Here is a 23,048-nt window from a genome sequence, read left to right as displayed (position 1 = left end):
TGAGAACGCCAAATGGTAGTTTAAAGGGTAGAGAAGAGGTGGGGACAAAGATGGCGACACGAAAGAGCACGTGAAAATTGTGCGTTTTAAAGCTAAAGGAAAGACTTGATTTTTATAAAAAGTGGTGCGCCTTTTGTTGTCACTTCGTTTTTGTGCCAGCTTCTGTCTGGTTGTGGAACACTCTCCAGTGAGCACGACAGGGGCCCACATATCAGCAACCAAAAAAACAAAAAAAAAAAGCAAGCCATGACCACTTCAAACTCAATCACGTTCGGCCATGTATACTACAGAGGCTCCTGGGCCTGTCTCGGGGGGCGGGGGTCTTCTTGATAGGGATCGATCGAACAGGACATTTCGGCGCCGTGATCGACTTGATCTGCGCTCTCCTTCACAAACAGAAGAAAGATCGTGCTTTGCTCACGACACCATCTTTCAGCTCAGTTCTTTCTTTTGCAGTGTAAAAGCATAAATCTTGTTTCCCTTCCTGGGCCATTACAGCAAGAACAAGCCGTGGCTTCATACGAATCATTCAAGAAAAGGGGAAAAGAAAACCCATGTCCTGATCTTGGTTTTGACCCACTGTACACAGTCCCTGAAGTCTGATCTTTTCTCTTCACGATCTAAATGAAATGACCAGTAGGACCTAAGACCAGGGTTTTGGCCAAGAACTATAGATGGAGAACTATCAATCCATGATATGAACCAGCAAGAAGGTTCTGCTGTGACATGAAATTGCAGAGGAAAGGAGCGTTCGAGTTTTCTCTTTTTCCCCACTATGAAGATGAAGACAGCAATAAGAAGGAAAATCTGCTTTGAAGTATCAAACTCCATCCACTGACCTGGAGCCGCTTAGGTCCTGAGAAATTTTGCTTTTTGCAGGGGCGCTTCACTCCTCCAAAGCCTGCAACTATGCATCTCCCTCTCTAACCAGAAACGAGTTGCATTCAGTGATATGCAAATCACTTTTTGTTATCGTAAATCATCGGTAGCAATCTGAATTCGCTCTCTAGATTATGATTGCTCGATCATAATGAACTCATATTACTCGTGGCGAACATCGTTATTATTACCCGAGAAATTTTTATACCTTGCAAAATCGAAAAGGAACGTATTCCCCAAAAAAAAAATAATAACACGATTCAAGTGGAAATGTCCATGTTTAATGGCTCTTGATGAGCGCCTTAAGACACCTCCTCAACATTTTCCCAATTATAAACCTTATCACTTTTGTAAGTGCGAGACACATGCGAGTCAACACTTTCGAATGGTGCGCATGGGGAGAATAGTTAGATCTTCCCTGAAAAGATTATTGAATCTTTCCCCACAAAAGATGAACCAACGAGAGAGGGACTGCAGAGTTAACTTGAGCATAAAATAATGGGAAGAGGACAATAATTGGGCGGGAAATAAAAGACAGATCGTGGATCTTTCTCGCCCACGTGCAGAATTAAAACAGGAATAATGATTTCTTATGAGAAAAAGGAGGAGCGGAAGAAGAAGAAGAAAAAGAAAATGACATAAAGGCAAAAGGCTTTCGGTACGCCCACACACAAAAGCCAAGAGGGGAAAAAGGAAGAAAAAGGCTTTAGAGCAAGTTGGACCATGCAATGCAATCCTCGTTGAATGCTTTCCATGTTTTAAGGAAACATACTGTGGTTAGATTCGAGCAATACTAGAATGATTCACCTTTCCTACTATGTAGATAGGAAGAATTATTAAATATTCGAAAGTGTGCGATGATCCTCCTCCACGTGCGACATGAGTTTTATTCATATGAAATCCCGCGATTCACTATTGTGTGAGAAAACGAAATGTGCTTTTCATATCATGTAATAAAAATCGTCATACCATTTTGACTTTTTTATAGTATAATGTTCGAAAGGCAAATTATAACGTAACGAAATGTCGAAAGGGAAAGACGACAAAATCGTACTATTAACTCCAGTTCTTTCGTCTTTTTTCAACCTAGTATGACAGGATTACGAGTGAAGTGCTCTAATTCCTTTGTTCTTGTACGATAGGATTATTAGTTGCTCGTTGAGTTTAAATAGGCTAGCGAATGAAGCCACCAGAAAAATTCCATCATATGTCTCCGATCGTTTTCGGCATTATATTATAAGCTGCAATTTAGCTAGGTACATCTAGAGCATTCATTTGATATAGTTGTAAGGTCCTTTTCAGAGGTAACAACAAGGTGAAACTAACTATGAATAAAAGAGAACCTTCAATTAAGTTGCGAACCACTGTTCAAAGCAAACTTAGGTTATTATTCTCCCCCTGCCATTAAAGAAAAAGTGGTGATCTTCATTAGTCAAAGCTCGCACGAATAGCGACAATGAGATTGTTTTAGGGTTAGCCTACGAAGTGGAAGCTTTGCTTATACAAATCACGAGTCAGAATAGAACAAGAACAAGAACAAGAAACAAAGAGGAAAAGGGCAAAGGCATACCTGTCCGTCACACGTACTTCGTCGTTTCCGACGTAGAACCCCTAGCCTTGGAAGAGACAAGAGAGATAGAGACAACATGCGTTTGGTAAGACCTTATATTTATACACATGTACAAATACAAAATAGGAAAAAGTAAATTATTGGTAGGTTTTATCAATAAATTCAACAAGATTCTATTACCATCAATTTTTTTTTTCCCTCTATTGCATGAATGAAGTAACCCATTCCTTCCCAAATTAAGTGGATTTCTTTACTTAAATTGAACACTAAATCTATTTTAAGGTATCAATCAAGGTGAATCTCTTTAAATATGGAGACCACAGCACTTGATTGGGTTACCAAATAGGCCGCTAATCTTATCTTACCAACTTTTTTTTTCCCTTTGTTTGCATCAAGTGAAAATTGATGGAGAACACTTGAAGTTCAAATTTTCCCGGGTGGTATGATGGGTCTAATTTATCGACTAGATTCTTCTAATGTTAATTTACAAGATGTGAACAAACATTACATAAATAAGATCAGATTTGTTACCAAGTAAGAACATTAATTAAACTAGGTACGTACCAGAAACTAAAATAAATTAAAGCCTTCTTCCTTTGAGAGCACACACATGCACATATTATATATATATATATATATAAATGACAAACAATGCAACATGTATATCTAACAATGATTGGGAAAGGAACAAAGTTTCTGAATGCAAGGATTGGAGTGGGCCAGTTCTCCCAAAACAGTCTTTGCATGCATGAAATTTCAGATAATCATGTGAACGGAACATTTAAAAAAAAAAAAGATTATACAAATAGAAGCAAGGTCTCATTTTCTGTACACTACTCTTGGCACTCGCCTGAGGTTGGTGATCTCCGCCAACCATGGACGATGCCCAACAATGACTGGCAAAGGAAAAAAATAAAAACAGTAAAGAAGGAAAATAAAAAAAATGGAAAAAAATTGAAAAGTAAAACAAAAAAATAATGGAAATAAAAAAATTTGAAAAATATCAAGGTATTATAAAAAATCATCCACGTAAACACCGGTTTGCCAGATAGGACAGTCAGTATCAACATCAACAATTTTCCAGTCAAAATTGATCGGACAGACTCAATTGATAAAATGAGAAAATGTTTAGGACTCAATTGGCAAAATTAAAAAGTTTAAAATTGAATTGGCAAAAGCGTAATACATTTACAATTTCTCTGGCAATTTTCCCCAAAACAAAGAGGGATCGAGATGGTAGACAGACCATAGAACATGCAGCCAAACGCGAGAACATCTCTTGCTCGTCCTACGTGTACGCATGCATGCAATAGTCGAACAAGGACTTCCTGCATTTCTCGATCTAATAATGACAACAACAACAAAAAAAACGACATCATACATTTCGTTCGCAACGAAACGAATCGCGATTTTTGGGGTGCGGCCCGTCTTTTTTTTTTTTCCCTCGTGTGGTTAGCATGATCGGCGCCGACTATAGAAACAAAGCAACGAGTCCTCCGATCGACTCGTTTTCTTGAGCGACCGTAGGAGATGATTAACAAGCTACGTACCTTCTCCCTGATCTTCTTCGAGAACTTGGTGATGGGATACATCCTAAACCGAATCAGAATAATCACATAGAAAATAGAAAAATAAATGACGCACGAGTTTACCCACGTTTACTCAAGAAATAGGGCCACATTTTGCAAAGGGATATTCTACTATGATATTTAGGTTTACAACCACAATCACACATTACAATGATCTCTCATACGAGTACAATATACATGGCTTAAAATGGGCCCAAAGTTCAAGCCTATCCGAATTTCTTTGATCCCACAACAAACAGGCCAACTTAAAATACAAGCTTAAAACCCAATGTTGTTTCAAGAGCGCTGCCTTTGATCCCCGCTTGCTCATCGGCGAGCGGAACCTCCGCCCGCTGTCCGGACAACGGGACCACCGACATTCCGTGCACAGAGGTTACATGTCATTGGTTCATATTTCGATTTCCCTAAACTCACGTGGGCGGACTCGGTATGAGAAATAAGAGTTCTCGAAATATTTGCCAACTCCAACACTTAGAATGCACGATAGATGGAAGAAGGTATTTGGCTGGGGAGTATACCTGAGTCGAGAGGGACCGATCTTGGCCTTCTTCTTATAATGGGCGAGAAAGTTTGGCATTCTGTCTTCGTCGTAGCCACATTGCGAAGAGCGCAAAAATTAAGGTCCAGATGGCTCATTGCATGCCCACCGGGCGCGATTCACGTTTTTGAGCACCTTCATTTTTTCGGACGGTTTCTTTCGATATCCGCGACAATAAATTCGTGATTATCTTAGCATACGAGTATTTCTCGTGATTCCATTTATTTATTTTTTTTAATAATTCCGAATAGGAGTCTTAATCATTTTATGAGGCTTGCAAGGTATTTCTTGAGTCTTAATGTAGCCGAATCTCTGCGTCGTACCCCCAAGATTATCACAAAGAAAAGAAGAAGAAGAAGAATAAAGTCCAGTTTAGATTTGGAATTTTATGCGTGTATGTTTTCGGGGTTTCGCTCTCTTCGGATTTGGTCGGTGAATAAGTCCGGTCTCGAAAGAAATCAAAGGAGCTCACTCGTGTCAAATCTATTCTCGTTCAACATTTTTACTTTGCTCGGTGATGGTGCTGGGGATGCCAAATCTAGGCGCGTACCGCCGAAAGGCAAAACCGTAGCAACATATGTAGTTTTTAGTATGTGTGCTCATTACTAAAAACGGATTCGGTGATCGGCCGCCGATTATGATGTGAAAAAGTCATAGGTCTGCTTTTTGAACATGTAACTCAAATTTCTCTTATTATCTTGAGAAAATTTTATGAAAAAAATTGCAAGAAATCGTTCACTTCAATGCCAACCATGCCACGCAGAACGGCCAACGTTCATATAATGATTTTCGAATTTGCCGAAAGGATTATATTGGTAAATTATCAAAAAAATTTGGGATAAATTGTTCAATTTTAAAAGTTTAAAACTGAATTGACATCGCTTAGTACCAAGCATTTTTTATAATTTTCTCGTGAAATTTTCATTCCTCTTATTTATAGTTGGAATTATGGACATGAGAAACTAATAACCTCTTGTTCGTTGCGTTTATAATTGAGCCAATAATGTCATTTATAATTAAAAGGACATATCATCTCCCTTTTCCTCTCAGTTATTAAATCTTCTAGTTTTATGCTATTCCCTTTTTTAAATTACCTACAAATGTAAGGTGTTTGCACAAGTGGAGATGATTTTTATGATCTTTTTATCATATGGATAAGATCTTATATAAAGAGTTAACCCGGAACTATGGGGTAAGAACCATGAAAAGAAGTATCTATTTCGTGATTTCGGTGAACAGTTTTCACACGCGCACACACACACACATATATATATCCAAGATCGCTATCACTTGTTTTGAAGAGAGAGATAGAGTGTCGAAAACGAAATTGAAAAATTTAAAAGAAGAAATCATTTTCCCCAATTGCTATTATTTTTCTCGCCATGAAGTCTTTTCCGTGGACCATCCACCTTCAACAAAATCAATCGCATGAGAACTCGGTAAAATTCATTTCGTGGAAATCTTTCGCTTGGAAATGAACACTGCCCCCACATTTATGGGATGATTATTTGAAGAGTCTTAAATTTATTGTAATTTTATCAATTGATTTCTAAGCATTTTAATTATGATAATTGAATTCTAAACGTTTTTTACGTTTTATCAACTAAGTCCATTAAATTTTGCCAGGAAATCGCCGGTGTGGAAGTCGGCCGTCCTACATAGCATGAACCGATGCTAACGTGAATAATTTTTAATAACATCTTAATATTTTTTCGAATTTCTTTTGTTTTCCTTGTTGGATCGGTGCCTAACGCAACACACTCGTTAGAAGGAAAACTAAAACCAACTTCGCGACATGCGAAGGTGTGAACGCAAAGGCGTCGTGTTTTTTTCGTTTTTTGTTTTTTTTTTGGGGGGAGAATTTCCCAATGTGCAAGAGGGCCCATGCATGCCGACATGCACAAGACAACATTTTAAACACGTGACGTTTTTTCACGAAACTAACATTAAAATGAACTCAGCAGCTGTCAGAAAACCCAATGTCGTTTCTTTGTACAATCTTGACTAACGAGAGCTTTTACCGCAATTATTTTTGCCATTTCTCTCTTTATTTTTTTATTTATTTTAAAGCTGCTAGCCTGGTAACTTTATAGTATTATCAATTAATTATGATCACACGATCTCCAATCAATAAGTATTTTATGCAAAACACAATGTGATAATGTATGAATCTACGATTGAGATTATACGATTATTGACAATACTGTTCCTATCTTTTTTTTATCCGACTCGTGTCGAACATTGCTGAGAAAAGAACATTATTTTTATTTACCAATGTTAGTGAGGACAAAAGGAGGTTGTTCTGCTCTTTTGTTTTTTTTGGCAGCATGTGGGAATAGAAAGCCAAGATGAAGATGCTCTCCTCTTCTGATATTTTTCTTTATTCCGTATATTTCGTCCTCGTGCTGCTAGTCAAGCACGCATTCTTGTTTCCGGTACCCAAAAAAAAAAAGAAAGTAAATGGTCAAAGTGAAAGTATGATACGTCCCACCGTCCGCAGTCGTCCTACGATTTTGTACGTACAAAAATTTGTCGCTGCCTTCCTATTTGTGCCGTGATTACTTTTACATATCCTCGATCTGACAACTCAATCATGGATTGACAATCCGACCACAAGGATTGACGAGGGACAATTATAAGCCATTAAAGACCGATCAAAGAACGGTTATAGAACGTTTTAATAATAGTATACAATCGGATCGCGGGTGAATCCGCTTGACCGTTGTATGGATTGCGAACGACCCTAAACCAATTCCTAAAAATCGTGTACACTAAAACTAGTGATTGAACCCCTACGGTTACATGACAACCGAAGTCGTCCATGGCTTAAGACAGCTTAAACGTGGATTGATATCGAATCAACTACGGGTCGAATACGCGTAACACCTAGAAGCCGTTCGTTAGCTCAAGATGAACTGTAGTTGCAATCGATCGATTTTGACCATGAGTTAGAATCCGAATATGGGTATTGAATCTTCGAAAATCTTATGACTAAACTTTTGGACATCGCATTATTGAGATGCCAATTGATTGATTTTCTTGAGGCTCTCGGTTTAAGGATCGATGGGCCGAGATTTAGAGCCTACGAGGACACATTAGGCCTCAAGCCCAATGTGAATAAGCCATTTAGGCCCAAGAGCAATCCAAGTGGGCCTAGTAAAGCCCACTAAATCCCATTAAGCTTTCTGAAGCCCGTTAAGCCATTCTAAAGTCCAAATTTTATTCATTTGAGCCCAATTTTAATTTATATGAATTCGTACAAAATACTAACTCAAATACAAGTATAGCATTGCATACTATACTTTGTGAAAAGATCAAATTGCCCTTCTTGCATTATTAGCAAAAAACAAGAAGCATTAATTGGAATAAAAACTTTTGTGACATGCCATTTATGAGGGATTTTCTATATTGAACAAGACTTGCTCAAGAAGCATTTGAAGATAATACCCCTCTCTCTCTCTCTCCCTATCTTTCCCTCTTGCAATTTTCGCCCACCTCTCTCTCTCTCTCTCTCTCTCTCTGCTTGCGCCCGAGAAGAAATCTCTCGTTTGAGCTTATCCGGAGGGCGAATTGAGCTCCATTTTCTCCTACGCGACCGTAAGATCAAGGGAAACTCATATCCGAAGGCTCTTTGTCGAAGAAACCGTTGAATTTTCGTGGGTTGAATAAAGCAGAAGTTGGTTGGTGGAGACTCGGTTCGTTCGGCCATCCGACGTTGTTCCGTATTGATTTCAGACCAAGCTACGCATAGCCCTCACCGTCGTCGATACGTCGGTGCTTCCGGATTCAAAATCGGGTGAGTTATCGCCACGATCCCTTGATTAGTATGTTAAACCTTTTTTTTTTTTGTCCAAAGTATGTTAAACTTGATTAGAATGTGTTTAGATTAGTCTAAATATGCTTAGTACTAATCTCATTAATCATGTTGGGTTATTTAACCATAGTTGGATTAGTTAATCATGATTGAGTTAGTTAATCTTGGTTAAGTTAATTAACCATAGTTACTTTTGTTAACCATGGTTAGGTTAGTTAACCTTGGTTGATAAGCTATCATGATAAGTGATAAGTGGATTTGATAAATTATCAAAATATGATAAGCTATCGCTATTTTAATGATAAGCAATCACATATTTTATGATAAGCTATCGCTATTTTTATACAATAAGCTATCGAGGTTTTGACGATAAGCTATCGAGATTTTGGGCGAAAAGCTATCAAGATTTTAGCTATAAGCTATCGAGGTTTTGACAATAAGCTATCGAGATTTGGATGATAAGCTATCGAGATTTTGAGCGATAAGCTATCAAGGTTTTGATGAAAAGCTATCAATTTATTATTTTATTAATATTATTATGTAGTTTTAATACTCGTCTGTGATTTTTTATGCTTGAATTGTGATGTCAATGTTGGGAATAGCCAAATGAATTGGCTTATATAATTAATTTTATCGATCGGCAATCCTCATGGGCGTTTCAATACGAAAGTATGCCGAGTTTCATAGTTGAATTGTGTGTATGTGATTACGTGCAATTTATTTATCGCATACACTACATGAGATTTGCATTAATTCGAGAAATACATGGTACAGTAGAAAGATCCTTGTAGAGAGACAGGCGTGCTCTCGATCGGCCTTAATTGATCGTATGGATAAATACTCGAATAAGTTGGAAGATCCCCATAGAAATACGGGCGTGCCCTCGATCGGGCGTGATTGATCAAATGGATAAATCCTTGGTACAGCCGGAAGACCCTCGTAGAGAGACGAGCATGTCCTCGATCAACCGTGATTGATCGAAAGGATAAATATCCCGAATGAGTCGGAAGATCCCCGTAGAAAGAGGGGCATACCCTCGATCGACCGTGATTAATTGAATGGATAAATTTACGGCACGTACGAAAGACCGGCCGTAATTGATCGAATGGATAAATACCCAAATAAGTTGGAAGACCCTCATAAAAAGAAGGGCGTGCTCTCGATTAGCCATGATTGATCAAATAGATAAATCCTCGGTATGGTCGAAAAATCCCCATAGAGAGATAGGCATGCCCTCCATCGGCCGTGATTGATTGAAAGGATAAATACCCGAATGAGTCGGAAGACCCCGGTAGAAAGACAGACGTGCCCTCGATCGGTCGTGATTAATCGAATGGATAAATTTCCGGTGCAGTAGGAAGACCCCTGTAGGAATATCGGCGTGCCCTCGATCGGCCGTGATTGATCGAATAAATAAATATCTGGTAGAGCCGGAAGAGTCCCTTGTGAGGACAGGCGTGCTCGAGTGCTTATAAAGACGAGAGTATGCTTGAACGCACTGTGCACGATAAAGTTAACACGTGTTGTGTTTGTATTATTGAATTAATTGCATTGAATTGTGTACAGTAGATTATAACATGCAAGGCACATGCCAAGGCAAGTAAGGTTGCCTATGATTATGTGATAGCATACTTGTACATATCTATATTGTATTGCATTGCGGGTTCTAAATGCATCCGAGCTGAGTTGACTTCCTAATCGAGGCTTAGGCCTTTAACTTGCTGAGATTTTATATCTCACCCGTTATCGTTAACCAATTTTAAGGCTCTTAGCTTGGAAGAGCGATTAAGTTTGTGAGAAGGATGTTGATCTCTTTTGGAGTAGTTGGGAATAGAGTTAACCCCAAACCCCGATCTAGCACTTCTGAGGATCGTAGGAAGTAGCCTTGAAGTGGGGCTTGTGTATATAAATGTACTTCCCAGGGTTAACAAATAACTATTAATAAAATAGACTTTTGCTGATGTGGATTGATGGGATGTTCTATTTTCTATGTCTATTGTTATGTTTGTCTGGGAAAGTGAATCGCTTCCGCATGCGTTTAATTGAAACATAGAATTTTAAATGGATTGGTAACGCGTCATGGGACATCACAACTTAACGACCGTGTAAGGATGTTGACGGCATGACGGTAGAATTGAGCCAAAAGTAAAATTTTTGGCCTTTTTTACGAGATAAAAAAAATGGTTATAATTAGGGTAGATGCTAAAGTTGGTGATTTTTTTAATATTAGATCGGTATAATTGGGACAAAAGTAAAAGTATGAGGTTTTTTTATGAGTAAAAAAAAAAAAGGATAAAACTGAGACAAATACTAAAGTTGAGATTTTCTTGGGTATTAGGTCGTGAATTTGTTCCAAGTGTACTGGTTGAGATTTTTTATAATGAAAATATTAATTTTTGATAAATTTATCAGAAGTCTTGTTCGAGTGGCAAAATATGTGTCCATCTCTTTCTCTCAAGATCTGAGTTGCGATTGTCACATTTTGGACCCTCTGTTGAAGGCGCCTCCACGAGGTACGAACTTGTGTTTGTGGATGCACAATACACATCGAAGAAGGGAGCGCCACATTTAGTGGAGATTTATACTGAAAAAAAGTTTCGAATGTCCTATACAGTAGGAGCAGGTGGTGCCTACTTCGAGCATGCGTGAGCCCTATCCACATGCATTCGTGTAATTGGGTGGGCCCGTCCTCGCCGGACGGTGGATGTGAAATAGGCCGACATGCACTTGAATGGAGCAAGTAGGAGTTTTCTTCTTCCTTTTCATCTCTATATTTTTTAAGGGTAAGCATGGTTCGAGGATAGAACCGAGAATCAAATAACCGAATTGGTGGAGACAAGGCAAGTTTCGGGTTCCGAGTTATGCATGGTAAGTTATGGGTTTCGAAAATTGGGGAATCGGTTCCAACGAGTAGGTTTCAGATTCCACCTTCACGGTATCCGGGAGGTTGAACCTGGAGCGAGTTTTTTTGTTATTCTAGTTCTATGTCTTCGTGCGACCTTGTGTTATTTCATAGCATTCGATGATGAGTATGTAATCCGGAGCCATTGGTTTGAGCTTCTATTTCTAGCGATGTTCGGTCTGAGACTTTTACTTTGCTAATATTTCATATTCTTCGTGTATCTACATGTGTTATGGTCAGTGGGCTGCAGCAACAAATAATGATCATTAAATGTAATGACTCACCGCAATCGTTCAATGAAGAATACATGTGGAACTTGAATATACCTTGAAACCGGACATCGAAACTTGTGACAATGCGGGTTAGAGGTTCCACGATATGTAGAATATGCTCCCGGTTCCAAAATATGAAGAACCCGTTCCGACGGGCAGGTTGTAAATGGAACTTGGAACCGCTCATCCACTTCTATTTTTGGCCGCCAAAAACAAAAACACTTTGGATTTCGGATGCCGTTCCAACGCATGATGGGCTTTTCTGGCTAAGAAATCCCTCAAAGCATCGCGGGACAGGCCCATTAGTGTCCAATGCCCCATGATGTACCGGAGTGGACTGAGGCCCAATAAGAAGTTTTAGACAGAAAGCAGCCCAATCCCTTCGTCCTAGGTTTTCCTCTTCCCCTCATATTTTCCCTCCTATTTGTACCCGAGCAAGTTGGGTTAGACTAATCACCTTTCTCCTATGCCGCGACGCCGCCCGGAAAAGCGCGACTTTCGTAATTATTCGATGCGGTCGGGACAAGGGAAATTCTTTGTGGTGGTCGATGCGAATCGGCGGATTCGCAGCTCCACAACGCATCCAACGCCTTCAAGAAATCCGCACTTGTGCATCCATCCAGTGAGCTTGTTGCCTTCTATTAAGTCTTCATATAGAGAACCTAATTTATATAAAACACCAGAGACTGAATCTGACGGAATAAACAAAGATAAGATAATTGTCAATGTTGGCCGTCCTAGACACACAATTAGTTCACTGTAATTTCAAGACAACGTCAAACGACGCACACACACACACACAAACACACAAAAATAATAATAAGTAATTCGCAATTTATATATATTTTTGTTTTATTGGCTCCGCGATATTATTTTCTACATTTCACGAGTCAACATCAGCCGGAAATGCTGACCGACTGAACCTCTTTGAATTCCCCAAAGTCCCATTTCTCCCTCTAATAATTCTTGTAACGACCAGCGAATAGTTCAAGAGTCCATTTACCGAGGGTCAAACTACTCGTCCCATTTGACCAAAAAAAAAAAAATCCTCGTCCTGTTTGACCAAAAAAAAAAAAAAAAAGCTCCTGATCCTAAAAATAAATGAAGAGTAAAAGCTATCAAAAAATTTAAACTATGCCCTCACTATAACACGTTTACCTTAAAAAAAAAATTTCCTGTAACGTCAGAAATCCCGACTTGTATATACATGACATATTTACTGTTAGTTAAAGTTAAGTTAATGATGATTGTTAAAATCTGTCTACATGGATATTGGGAAGCAAAAGGTATTATAATAGTTAATGCTCTCGAGACTTAAGTGAAATAAAAATATTGTTTTTACAGAAAAATCATCTAAAGGAACTTTGACGTGATTGAGTGTGTCGCGTAATAAAAAGGATTAAGGTAAACGTGTCACGATGAACATAATTTAAATTTTCTTATGTCACAAAAAAAAAATTTCAATGTATCATGGTAAACATAGTTTGAAGTTTTCTTTTTCGTACCTTTTTCCTCGTAAAGAAACAAATTATAAGTATGGATAGGCACAAGACCAAGTCCAATAAATGTGTCATCCTCATAGATAAGTCGACGCGAGAACGCTTTTTTTATTTTTTATTTTTCCAGCCAACAACGTCACGATGACGAAGTCTTGGGTCCCAATAACAAAAACATATATATAGATAAATAAATAAATAAAGTGGAAAATGCCAAGAAGATGAAGCTGAATCTCATGGTACTTTCTTCTCACGGTTTTAATGATTTGAAAAATAATTTTCTAAAAACGATTACTTTTCCTCCTCATAAAAACGAATAAAGAAAAATATTTTCGGCATCCTCGAAAAATGTTTAGATATAAATTGATGTCGATAATGAAAATATTTTCGGTTAATTAGTTATTTTAAGTAATATAAGACATCATTTGTAGGACAATAATTTTCAAAGGGTTCGTTTTCTTGCGAAACAAATAACGGCCTTATTAAACCTTCCTTCCAGTCATGCTTTGAGATTTCATGTGCATTTCATCCGTGTCCGTCAAATTTGTGAATTAATCTGTCTTGTCGATACTCTAGAAACTCTCTCTAATTTATCCCTTATAAAAAAAATAATCGGGCTCATCGATACACCTTGGATCTTGATAATTGTTTAAAGTTTTATGGAATATGTTCGCTGCCGGTTCTTAAATATGTCATGAGAGTGCAATTGAGTCCTAAGATTTGCAAAAAGTGCAATCGAATCCTAAAAATTTGTCAAATTGGTGCAATCGAATTTTTTGTTAACTCCGTCCAGTCTAGCTAACGAAAAATGCCGACGTGATTTTTTTTTAATACTTTATCTCTCCTATGTAACGATGACATGGCTAAAACATCGTTTTGGTTTTGAATCTAATTTTTAATAAAATTATTATTTAAATTAATTTGAAATTAAGCTAGGCAAACAGAGAACCGGTGTCGCGAGGGCTATGTAGCCGTTGTTGCTCCATCACCTCCGGGAAGGGCAGATATTTTAGAAACTCTCTCCAGTTTATCCCTTACAACAAAAATATATATATTTTTTTCGAAAAAGTTAATCTACTCCATGGGGAAGCAACAAGTTCATCTTTCTTTCTCTTGCTTTTTTTCTATTTTTTTTTTCATTTTTGGACAATAGGCAAGTTTATATTTTATGCAGGCATGAACCATGCAAAGGATTAAGCCAATGAGGTGTTGGTTGAGTTCGTGAGATCCCCGAGCCTTAAACAGTTAAACCGATGAGGTACCAAGTTCGAATCTCCCCGGTCGTGTCTTGGGAGATTTAACCGGTGATATTGGCACTCATACTCCTATCATTCCGAAGAATAGTTTATTGCACGTGAAAAATCTCGATTATAAAAAAAAAAAAAAAAACCCATGCAAATGATGAAAAGAAAGAAAGCAGGTTTAAAATAGTGGATCGATCATTTTCGTACCTTGTTGCGTATTGAGCTGTCCTGCTGTTCACATTGGCTGATCGACGAGGACCACCATAATCGCGAGAATTGCAAACCTTGGCTTCGTACTAAAGTACCAAACTGTATATTGCTCAATCTCTATGTCTCTTTCCTTTTTTTTTTTTTTTTTTTGTTGGGGGGGCGGACCAGGCCCTTACTCCTATGCCTCGAACGCGGGGCTCGAACTCCCCGTCCGCCTCTCCTCTCACCACTCGATCGCGAGCCTATCCATTTATCATCGACGAGACGAAATTCATAAGATGAAAAGAGATCCGAAACCGATCTATATCCGTCGAGCGAAGGTAATTAAGCGAATTTGACTCCAAACATGTCGTGCCGAAGAGCTTTCGAGACGCTCCCAATAACTACCGTTGAAAACGGAGACTTTTCGAGGGGGGAGCTGCATTGAACTTTCCGTAGCCTGGTTCAATCAACCGCGACCTTCCTGGGAGTTACTAAATTCCTCGATTCATTTTTTGACCAAAAGAAAAATTCCTCCATTCATTTCGATCGATCGATCCTCAAATGCTAAAAAAATTCGGGAATCATTAAAGAGTGCGCGCGCGCACCGAACAAGACTTATTCAATGTATTTTCGAAGCACGTCGAAAACTTACTGCTTAAAATGAGCGACTTAATCAAATTACATAAATCCTTTCGTTTTGGAAACGCCTTTAAAGAAGCGGTTTAATTTTCACTTGTGATTGATTTAATTGGCCTCTTAAAGTTTTTTTCTTTTCGAAGTATTTCTTATAGGAAAAAAAAAATGGCGAGTCCTTTTCAGGTTGAAAAAAATTAAATTAAAATTAAATTAAATTGGGACATACAATAAGATAAACGTAAGCTGACGATATGGATAGAGAGATGGGGCGGGCAGAAGTGGAAGGCTGACTCGGGGCAAACATTACTGGGTTTTGTCCCCCACACATCGCTAAAAAAGCCAACGCGCGTTAGCATGGCAGTTCTCCGGTGTCGTGCGTGGGCCCCGCCGCACCTTATTTTCGCATCTGTCCCTTTTCTTCTCCACCCTCACTTGGAGCGAGTGCACTTCACCTTCTACTCTTTTCAATACGATAATAATAGGAGAGAAGCCCAACAGACAAAAAAAAAAGAGGCTCAAACTCCATCAACCGTGACGTCATTTATCTCACGTTTTTTTTTCCTATGACACCGTAAGGCTCAAATTTGTACTCATGTTGTATATTTGCTCACCGTCAAAATTTCATCAATAAACCTCGGTAAATATCTTATGTGGCTGCCTACATGAACGAGGAAAAACAAACGATATTGATGTAGCGCTCGCTTGGTAAAAATATTTCAACTCATCGTATGTTTTCTTTTTTCTTATTTTCCTTTTTCTTTTTTTTTTGGACTTCTTCATTCGTTTTCTTCCTTGTTTTAGCGACGGTAAGGACGATAGCTAAGAACGGCAACGGCGTCGAGAGCCACAATGAAGACAAAAGAGGAAGGAGAAAAACAATAGGGACAAAAAATCTCAACGAAAAATAAATACGTGGTATGGGTCTAAATTTGAATTTTTAGTATCACAAAAAACAAGTTTCAAATAATTGTGTCAATGAATACAAAAGTTTAGTGTAAATGTTTCACACAGAGTAGAAATTTGAAGTAAATATATCATACGAACACAAGTTTGAAGTTATTGGTGTCATAATTTTTTTTTAAGGTAAATGTGTCACAATTGTGGGTAACTTGAAGGTTTTTGGTGATTTTTACCCATGACAATGCCTTGTTTAATTTAGTGCATTGGTTCAAAATTATCTAACAATGCTTAAATGATCCCGTTGATTTAAGTGATATGATGACGAACGTTATATCATTTCACAGATTAATTTAGTACATTAGTTCTGAAAGCTTAAACAGTGCTATTCTAATTTTTTGGAAGAAAACCGGGAGATGGTAAGTGCGCCCGAGATGCGTGCCACGCGCGTGGGGCGAGTGTCGGATGGGAGTCGTCAAGGGTGACGGGATACCCGTCAAGGCGGTAAAAGGCAGAGCGAAGTGGGGGAAGGCAGAATTCTATGGGGGTTTGAAATGACATGCAATTTGCGTTTCATTTGAGTTTCATTTCATCCCCCAGGAAAGGAAAGGAAAGGAGCAGGAATCCATTGTTGACAGAGTAAAGTGTAGTTTTGACTTTGACCACACGCTCAAGAGGAAGAACACGAAGACCGCGTGGGGGAAGAAGGTTGCCTCTTTCCTTTCTCCTTCCTGCCTCCTCCAAGAACTACATAAAAACCCCGTTGTCGTCCCCCTCCCTTCGTCACTTCATCCCCTTCGAGTCTCTTCTTCCCCTAGAATTTGCTCTCTAGTCTCGGGTAGATTGTCTATTCGATCATCGTTAGCTGGCTGACTAGCGAGAAACTCTCCCTAAAGGTACGTCCGTTGAAGAGACATTTTCGAGTCTTAGCTTTGATGGGTCTTGCTTTAGATCATAGATCATTCGTTGCCACTTTCTGGTTGTCCGGTATTTGTTAAAAAGTAGGTTTCTTTTGGGGTCACAGTTGTGTATGTGTGGTGGGTGTTGCTCAAGATTATCTCTTTCGGATGGATTTTTTCAGTATTACGTGGTAGATTCCTGTGGGAACTTCTCGAATTCCAGTTGTTACTGCTTTTTTTTTTAGCTGACTGGTTCTTTAGATGAATTCTTGTTCTTAGTTAGAAAAATGACTTCTTGAGACTAGTCGTTGACTTTGTTTTTACTCTCTGGAGAGTTCGTTTTTTTTTTTTTCGTTAATCTCTTTGCTTTTGATTCACAAACCCTTCTGTGAGTTCCTGCACAATAGAATCTCCGAGAAAAGAGGGAATTATTGGCCTTGGATTTTTCTGATATCTTGTTCTCGGATGTCTGAAGTTTGATCGGGCGTTCCTCTCTTACATATTTGGGGAACTGGGACGCAGTTTTTCTACTTGTCGTAAAACTGCGAAGTATGTTATTTTCCAGTAAGTGAGCTGTATGTTAAATTGCTGTTGTTGCAATATGCAGGGTTTGGGTTTCTGTACTCGTACAAGTAAACTCTGCTGTGCCAGTTTTCCCATGGAGGGGGAATCTTACTTCGAGAAAGATGGAGGATATTCTAAATGCTCAATCTTGCTTGAATTATCTGCTTCGGACAATCTCTTAGCCTTCAAAAACGAAGTGGAAGTGAAGGGTTGTAACATTGATGCGGCTGGCTTTTGGTATGTTAGAAGACTCGGCTCGAGGAAGATGGGTCTTGAGGAGAGGACTCCTCTCATGGTTGCTTCCTTGTTTGGAAGCTCTAGGGTTGTGAAGTACATTCTTGAGTCCGGCAAAATCGATGTAAATAGGGCTTGTGGTTCGGACAAGGTGACTGCCCTTCACTGTGCTGTTGCTAGCGGCTCCACTTCTGCAGTGGAGGTTGTCAAGCTATTGCTTCATGCATCAGCTGATGCTAATTTTGTCGATGGCAATGGAAAGAAGCCAATTGATGTGATAGCTCTTCCATTAAAGTCGCGCGGCGATTCAAGGAGGAAGCTGATGGAGCTGTTGCTGAAAGGCGATGATGGTGATGGCGAAATTGAATCCCATGAGGAGAAACTGGTTGCCGTACTGCAAGCATCCAAAGAGGGAAGCGAGAAGAAAGAGTATCAATTTCCTGTTGATGTCTCTCTGCCTGACATAAACAATGGGATTTACGGTACTGATGAGTTCAGAATGTATGCTTTCAAAGTAAAACCGTGCTCGCGGGCATACTCCCATGACTGGACAGAGTGCCCATTTGTTCACCCGGGCGAGAACGCGAGGAGGCGGGACCCTCGCAAGTACCCCTACAGCTGCGTCCCATGCCCTGAATTTCGGAAGGGATCTTGCCCTAAGGGTGACTCATGCGAGTACGCACACGGCGTATTTGAGTCATGGCTTCATCCTGCACAGTATAGAACGAGACTATGCAAGGATGAGACTGGATGTGCTCGCAAAGTTTGTTTCTTTGCTCATAAGCGCGAGGAATTGAGGCCTGTCTATGCTTCAACCGGATCGGCTATGCCTTCCCCAAAATCCTACTCGTCGAGTGGGCTGGACATGTCCACACTGAGTCCTCTCTCACTCGGTTCTCCGTCGGGGTCATTGCCTGTTACCTCAACACCACCCATGTCTCCTCTTGCAGCCTCATCTTCTCCGATGTCTGTGAACCTGTGGCAGAGCAAGGCTAACAAACTCTCCCCGCCAATGCTGCAGCTCCCAGGGAGTAGGCTCAAGACCACAGTGAGCGCTAGGGACTTGGGCCTGGAGATGGAATTGCTTGGTTTAGAAAATCATCAATTGATGGAAGAGATATCTCGTCTCTCTTCACCATCATCCTGCTTTAATAGTAGGATTGGGGAAATGAAACCCACTAACCTTGATGACGTTTTTGGGTCTCTGGATCCTGCTTTGCTGCCTCAATTTCAGGGGCTTTCAAGACCTTCGACGCCAAGCCAGTTGCAATCTCCAACTGGGCTTCAGATGCACCAGAATGCGACCCAGTTTCGTGGGGCATACTCAAGCAATGCAAACGCGTTGTCATCTCCAGTGAGGAAGCAGGCACCTTCTTATGGTTTCGACTCGTCAAGTGCAGTTGCAGCAGCGGTCATGAATTCCAGGTCAGCCGCTTTTGCAAAGCGGAGTCAGAGTTTTATCGACCGAGGATTTGCAAGCCCTGGAATCGCCAATTCTTCCCCTATGATGTCTTCAACTATGTCAAACTGGAGCTCACCTGATGGGAAATTGGATTGGGGCGTCCAAGGAGATGAGTTGAGTAAGCTGCGGAAAGCGGCTTCCTTTAAGATGAGAGGCAACACTGCAGCAGGTGCTAATACTGTCTCGGCAGCAGCGATGGCTGATGAGCCAGATGTTTCTTGGGTCAGTTCGTTGGTTAAGGACGTGTCTCCTGCGGAGGACGCGATGTTCGCCGTGGAAAAAGGACAGCGCGCTTATGGGAAAGACATCCATGAAATGCTTCCTCCATGGGTGGAGCAGCTATACAGAGAAGTGCCACGGATGGCAGCATAAGATCGCTGTCACAAGTCGGCTGCCTGATTATGCTGACTAATTATTATTCTTTGCATTTGTTTTGGAGTATTAGTTGGTAGCCGCTAGATATGAGAAAAGGCAAAGCAAGGGATGGTGTCTTGGCAAGGAATAGGATGCACATATTCTGTTATCAAATAGACTAGACTTGGGGACAATGGTCATAGCCAAATGTCCAAATATGATATTCTTTTTCCAATTCTTTCTCTTCTCCATTGTAGGCTTCTCACCAAGTCGTTAAGTGAGAACCTGGGTGGGATGTACCATATCTCTCTCCTGTAATGTCTCTTAGTTGAAGAAAATGGCTTTGTAATAGATTTGGCCTTTCCAATTTCTCGCGTCAATTTTTGTTCTTTTTAATTTAATCGGGTGTCTCAGTTTTCTGTAGTGTGATAGAATCAGATACGCCAGTTAAACTGTGACAAATTCTTTGTACTTGTGCTGCAATTTTCCATGTTAACATGGCGTCTCGTAAGTAGTGGCAGCAGCTACTTACAACAAAACCAAGGCTATAACGTCAAGATGTCGTAGGGAGGAAGCAAAAAGGTTCCAAAAACAGCGACATCGTCTCTGCAAAAGCTATATAGCAACTCCCGAGTTTCTCAAAACACCACCTAAAGACCTGAAGGTGGGCAGCTATTAGATATCTTCCTATCAGAATTTAGCTTTATCCTGATAGAGCAAGCATTGTTGGTTTTAGTAGACTTAAATTGCAATTAGGGAGAAGCGCCGCATCTCTCTATCTGCCTCACTGCTTCACAATGTACTGACATCAATAATAGATATAACATTAGATAACACATTTGATCCACCAAGCCATTGTTGAATTATTAACTGGGTACAAACGAGGTCAAAATGCAGTTCTCTATGATCAGAGTCATGACCTTTTGTGACTGCAAAACCGACTGCTAAACAATTCTGGTTAAAAGAGTAAGAAAAAAGGACTGCAATCGTCAAATACTTAGGCCACAATGTGGCTCTAGATTCGATATCTATAAAAAATATAAGTTCATCTAAATCCACATCAAGCATCTTATTCTAAATATTCAGAGAGGGAGGAGATGAAGGCATCCATGCAGCGCTCCATGCCAATGAGTTTCTCACTTCACGAACCCTTTAGTGGTTTCTCCGTGACTGCAATAAGCAACGGGAAGACTTTAGAGAGAATACAACACGAGTGAAATTGAAACCATTAAAAATCGCGATAATGCATTTCTTTGTTTCATCAAGGACCATACCTCTAATTCCTCAGATATATCCTTCACCTTGTCTGCAATCTCCCGTTTTTTTTGTGCAGCTAACATATAGGAGAAGCAAACAAGTTAGAGCAAACATTATTTCTGTTAGATTATAGTAACGTTGTCACATCGCAAATTCTGCTGAAACAGAGAGCCAGAAACATACCCATATTAGACACCTCCTCCAATCTCTTTGATGTCCTCACTGCAAATCTTTGAAAACCAGGGCTTTGCAAAGACAACCAGCGATAGTAAAGAAATGAGATAAAGTCGTTATTTTGGCAACCATATTGTTAAACCAGAAAAGACATCAACAGATCCTACAGTAGCAAGAAGTCAGCATGGGGGAGCGATAAGCATATTAGCGTACACAAGCAATGAGATAACTCACTCACATAGAATGTGGACACCATGAAAAAGAGAATTAATGTTGAGATCTTGCAGCAAAGATCATACTCACGTCAAAATCAAACTGCACTGGGAATGAAAATGCAGTTTTGCTGCAACATACTAACAACTTCTAGGTATCACACATTACCTACTTATATCAAATGAACATGAATAACTTAACGCTATGAATAGATATATGAAGACAGCAAGGAGACCATAACAATAAGCAAAGATGCAGTAAACAATGGGTACATTGAAAAACAGTTGAGGTAGTTGCAATCACCAAAGTACTACAGCTGTAAGGTACAGTCTATAAATAAAAATATAACAAGTCCCTGGGACTCAATTTAACAAGGCAGCACAATTTTGTGTCTGAGCATCAACAGCAAGCCAGAGATGCGTTCATGGATTACAATTAATGAGTAACTGGGTGAAGCAACAGACAGAAGTTAAAAAAGAAGAGGGGCAAAAGGATTGTACAGAACAATAAGTACCTATTAGCCAGGCCGTTCACAATGATCTCATTCGCAACATACGAGATAACTCTGTGCATAAAGTTTCCTCCTGCCATTGTCTTGTGTTTAATCTCCTCAGAGTTTTTCAAAGCAGATGGCAAACACAACACCTGCACGACAAATCCACCACTCAACATCAAAAAAACTAAAACCACTTCGAAATTCAAAGACACGGAGCAGCTCCAAACTCCTGCACTTCTCGAATCAAAGAATCGCAAATCCATTCGGGTTCGAGCCTCAAAAATCCGTTGACTAGAAGATTCAATAACCGTTCTTACTTCTACCACGAAATCTAAGGATATTCCCATAACCGCAACTAATAATCTTTGCCCTTTCCTCAATCAACCATCAAAGAAACATAAGCTTACGGACATCGAATGCCGAGCTTCAAGTTGAAAAGAAAAATGATACCGAAAGTGGAAACCCGAAACAAGAAAACGAAGAAGGGAAAGCCATGTTAATAGCTATAGGAGACCATGATCAACGTTTCATCTAAAACCAATTCCCTTTAATCGACCCTTTTAAAAGTACCGCATCTGCGAAGGAAACCAGCGAGTTTCGGAAGAAAAAGCGCAACTCATCAATTGACACGAGTTTGCAACGCAATCAACGAGTCTGTAGATGAAGCGAGTGCACAATCGCTCCTCGCAAGCTTTGCCCTAGAGCAACAAAGTCAGAAATTTTAGCTCAATTGACAATGACGCAAGCGCAGAGAGAGAGAGAGAGAGCGAGAGAGACCTGCTTGAATTGAGAAGAAAGATGGCGGACGGCGAAGCTGCGGCAGGTGATTCAGGACGTTGGAATCGTCGAGAAGAAGGCCAAAGTGATGCTGATGAATGCGCTTAAAAATTTGCTTCGTGGAAAATATTTTCTTTAAAAGAAACTAAAGGATAGTTTGAGAAAAACCTATCATAAAAAGGTAAATTTATCGTATTAATCTAAAATTTTTCGGGATATTAATTTTTTTTACATTTTCTTGTTAACGAAATAAAAGAAATCCAAATAAAGATGTCAAAATAATAAACAATGTAAATAACTTTTAACTGAATCTCTCACCGCTCATAAAATGGGAATGATTCTCCATTTTATGTGAGAGTGGCATGGAAAAGAAAGCTCAGGAGAACGCTTTCATAATGGGTCCTTAATTTTAAGCGGATGATTTTCTTGAGGTTGTGTTTGGTGGAAAAGATATAACTTCGGATCCGGTGCTTGGAAGAACACTGGATTCGGATATGTCAGATATAATCCAGATAAAAAAACCCATCTAGAAAGTGGGATAAAACTGAATAGGATAATGAAGAAAAAAACCGAAAAAAAAACAGAGAGA

At 39.6% G+C, this 23,048-nt stretch overlaps 2 protein-coding genes across 2 annotated transcripts; one reads left to right on the top strand and one right to left on the bottom strand.

The window, feature by feature from the left end:
- Positions 1-16,777: 16,777 nt before the first annotated feature.
- On the top strand, positions 16,778-19,909 carry LOC115743689 (zinc finger CCCH domain-containing protein 29-like). The gene is made up of 2 exons (XM_030678590.2): positions 16,778-16,925; positions 17,536-19,909. The coding sequence occupies exon 2, from the start codon at positions 17,587-17,589 to the stop codon at positions 19,558-19,560; it is 1,974 nt and encodes a 657-aa protein (XP_030534450.1). The 5' UTR covers positions 16,778-16,925; positions 17,536-17,586; the 3' UTR covers positions 19,561-19,909.
- A 424-nt stretch (positions 19,910-20,333) lies between these two features.
- On the bottom strand, positions 20,334-22,580 carry LOC115743795. The gene is made up of 5 exons (XM_030678762.2): positions 22,460-22,580; positions 21,701-21,831; positions 20,983-21,044; positions 20,817-20,875; positions 20,334-20,712 (listed from the first exon to the last, which is right to left on the bottom strand). The coding sequence occupies exons 2-5, from the start codon at positions 21,775-21,777 to the stop codon at positions 20,695-20,697; spliced, it is 216 nt and encodes a 71-aa protein (XP_030534622.2). The 5' UTR covers positions 21,778-21,831; positions 22,460-22,580; the 3' UTR covers positions 20,334-20,694.
- Between the last annotated feature and the right edge of the window lie 468 nt (positions 22,581-23,048).

Source organism: Rhodamnia argentea, chromosome 5 (genome assembly GCF_020921035.1).
Source record: "Rhodamnia argentea isolate NSW1041297 chromosome 5, ASM2092103v1, whole genome shotgun sequence".
Taxonomy (NCBI): Eukaryota; Viridiplantae; Streptophyta; class Magnoliopsida; order Myrtales; family Myrtaceae; genus Rhodamnia; species Rhodamnia argentea.
This window is presented reverse-complemented; position numbering and strand designations above follow the sequence as displayed.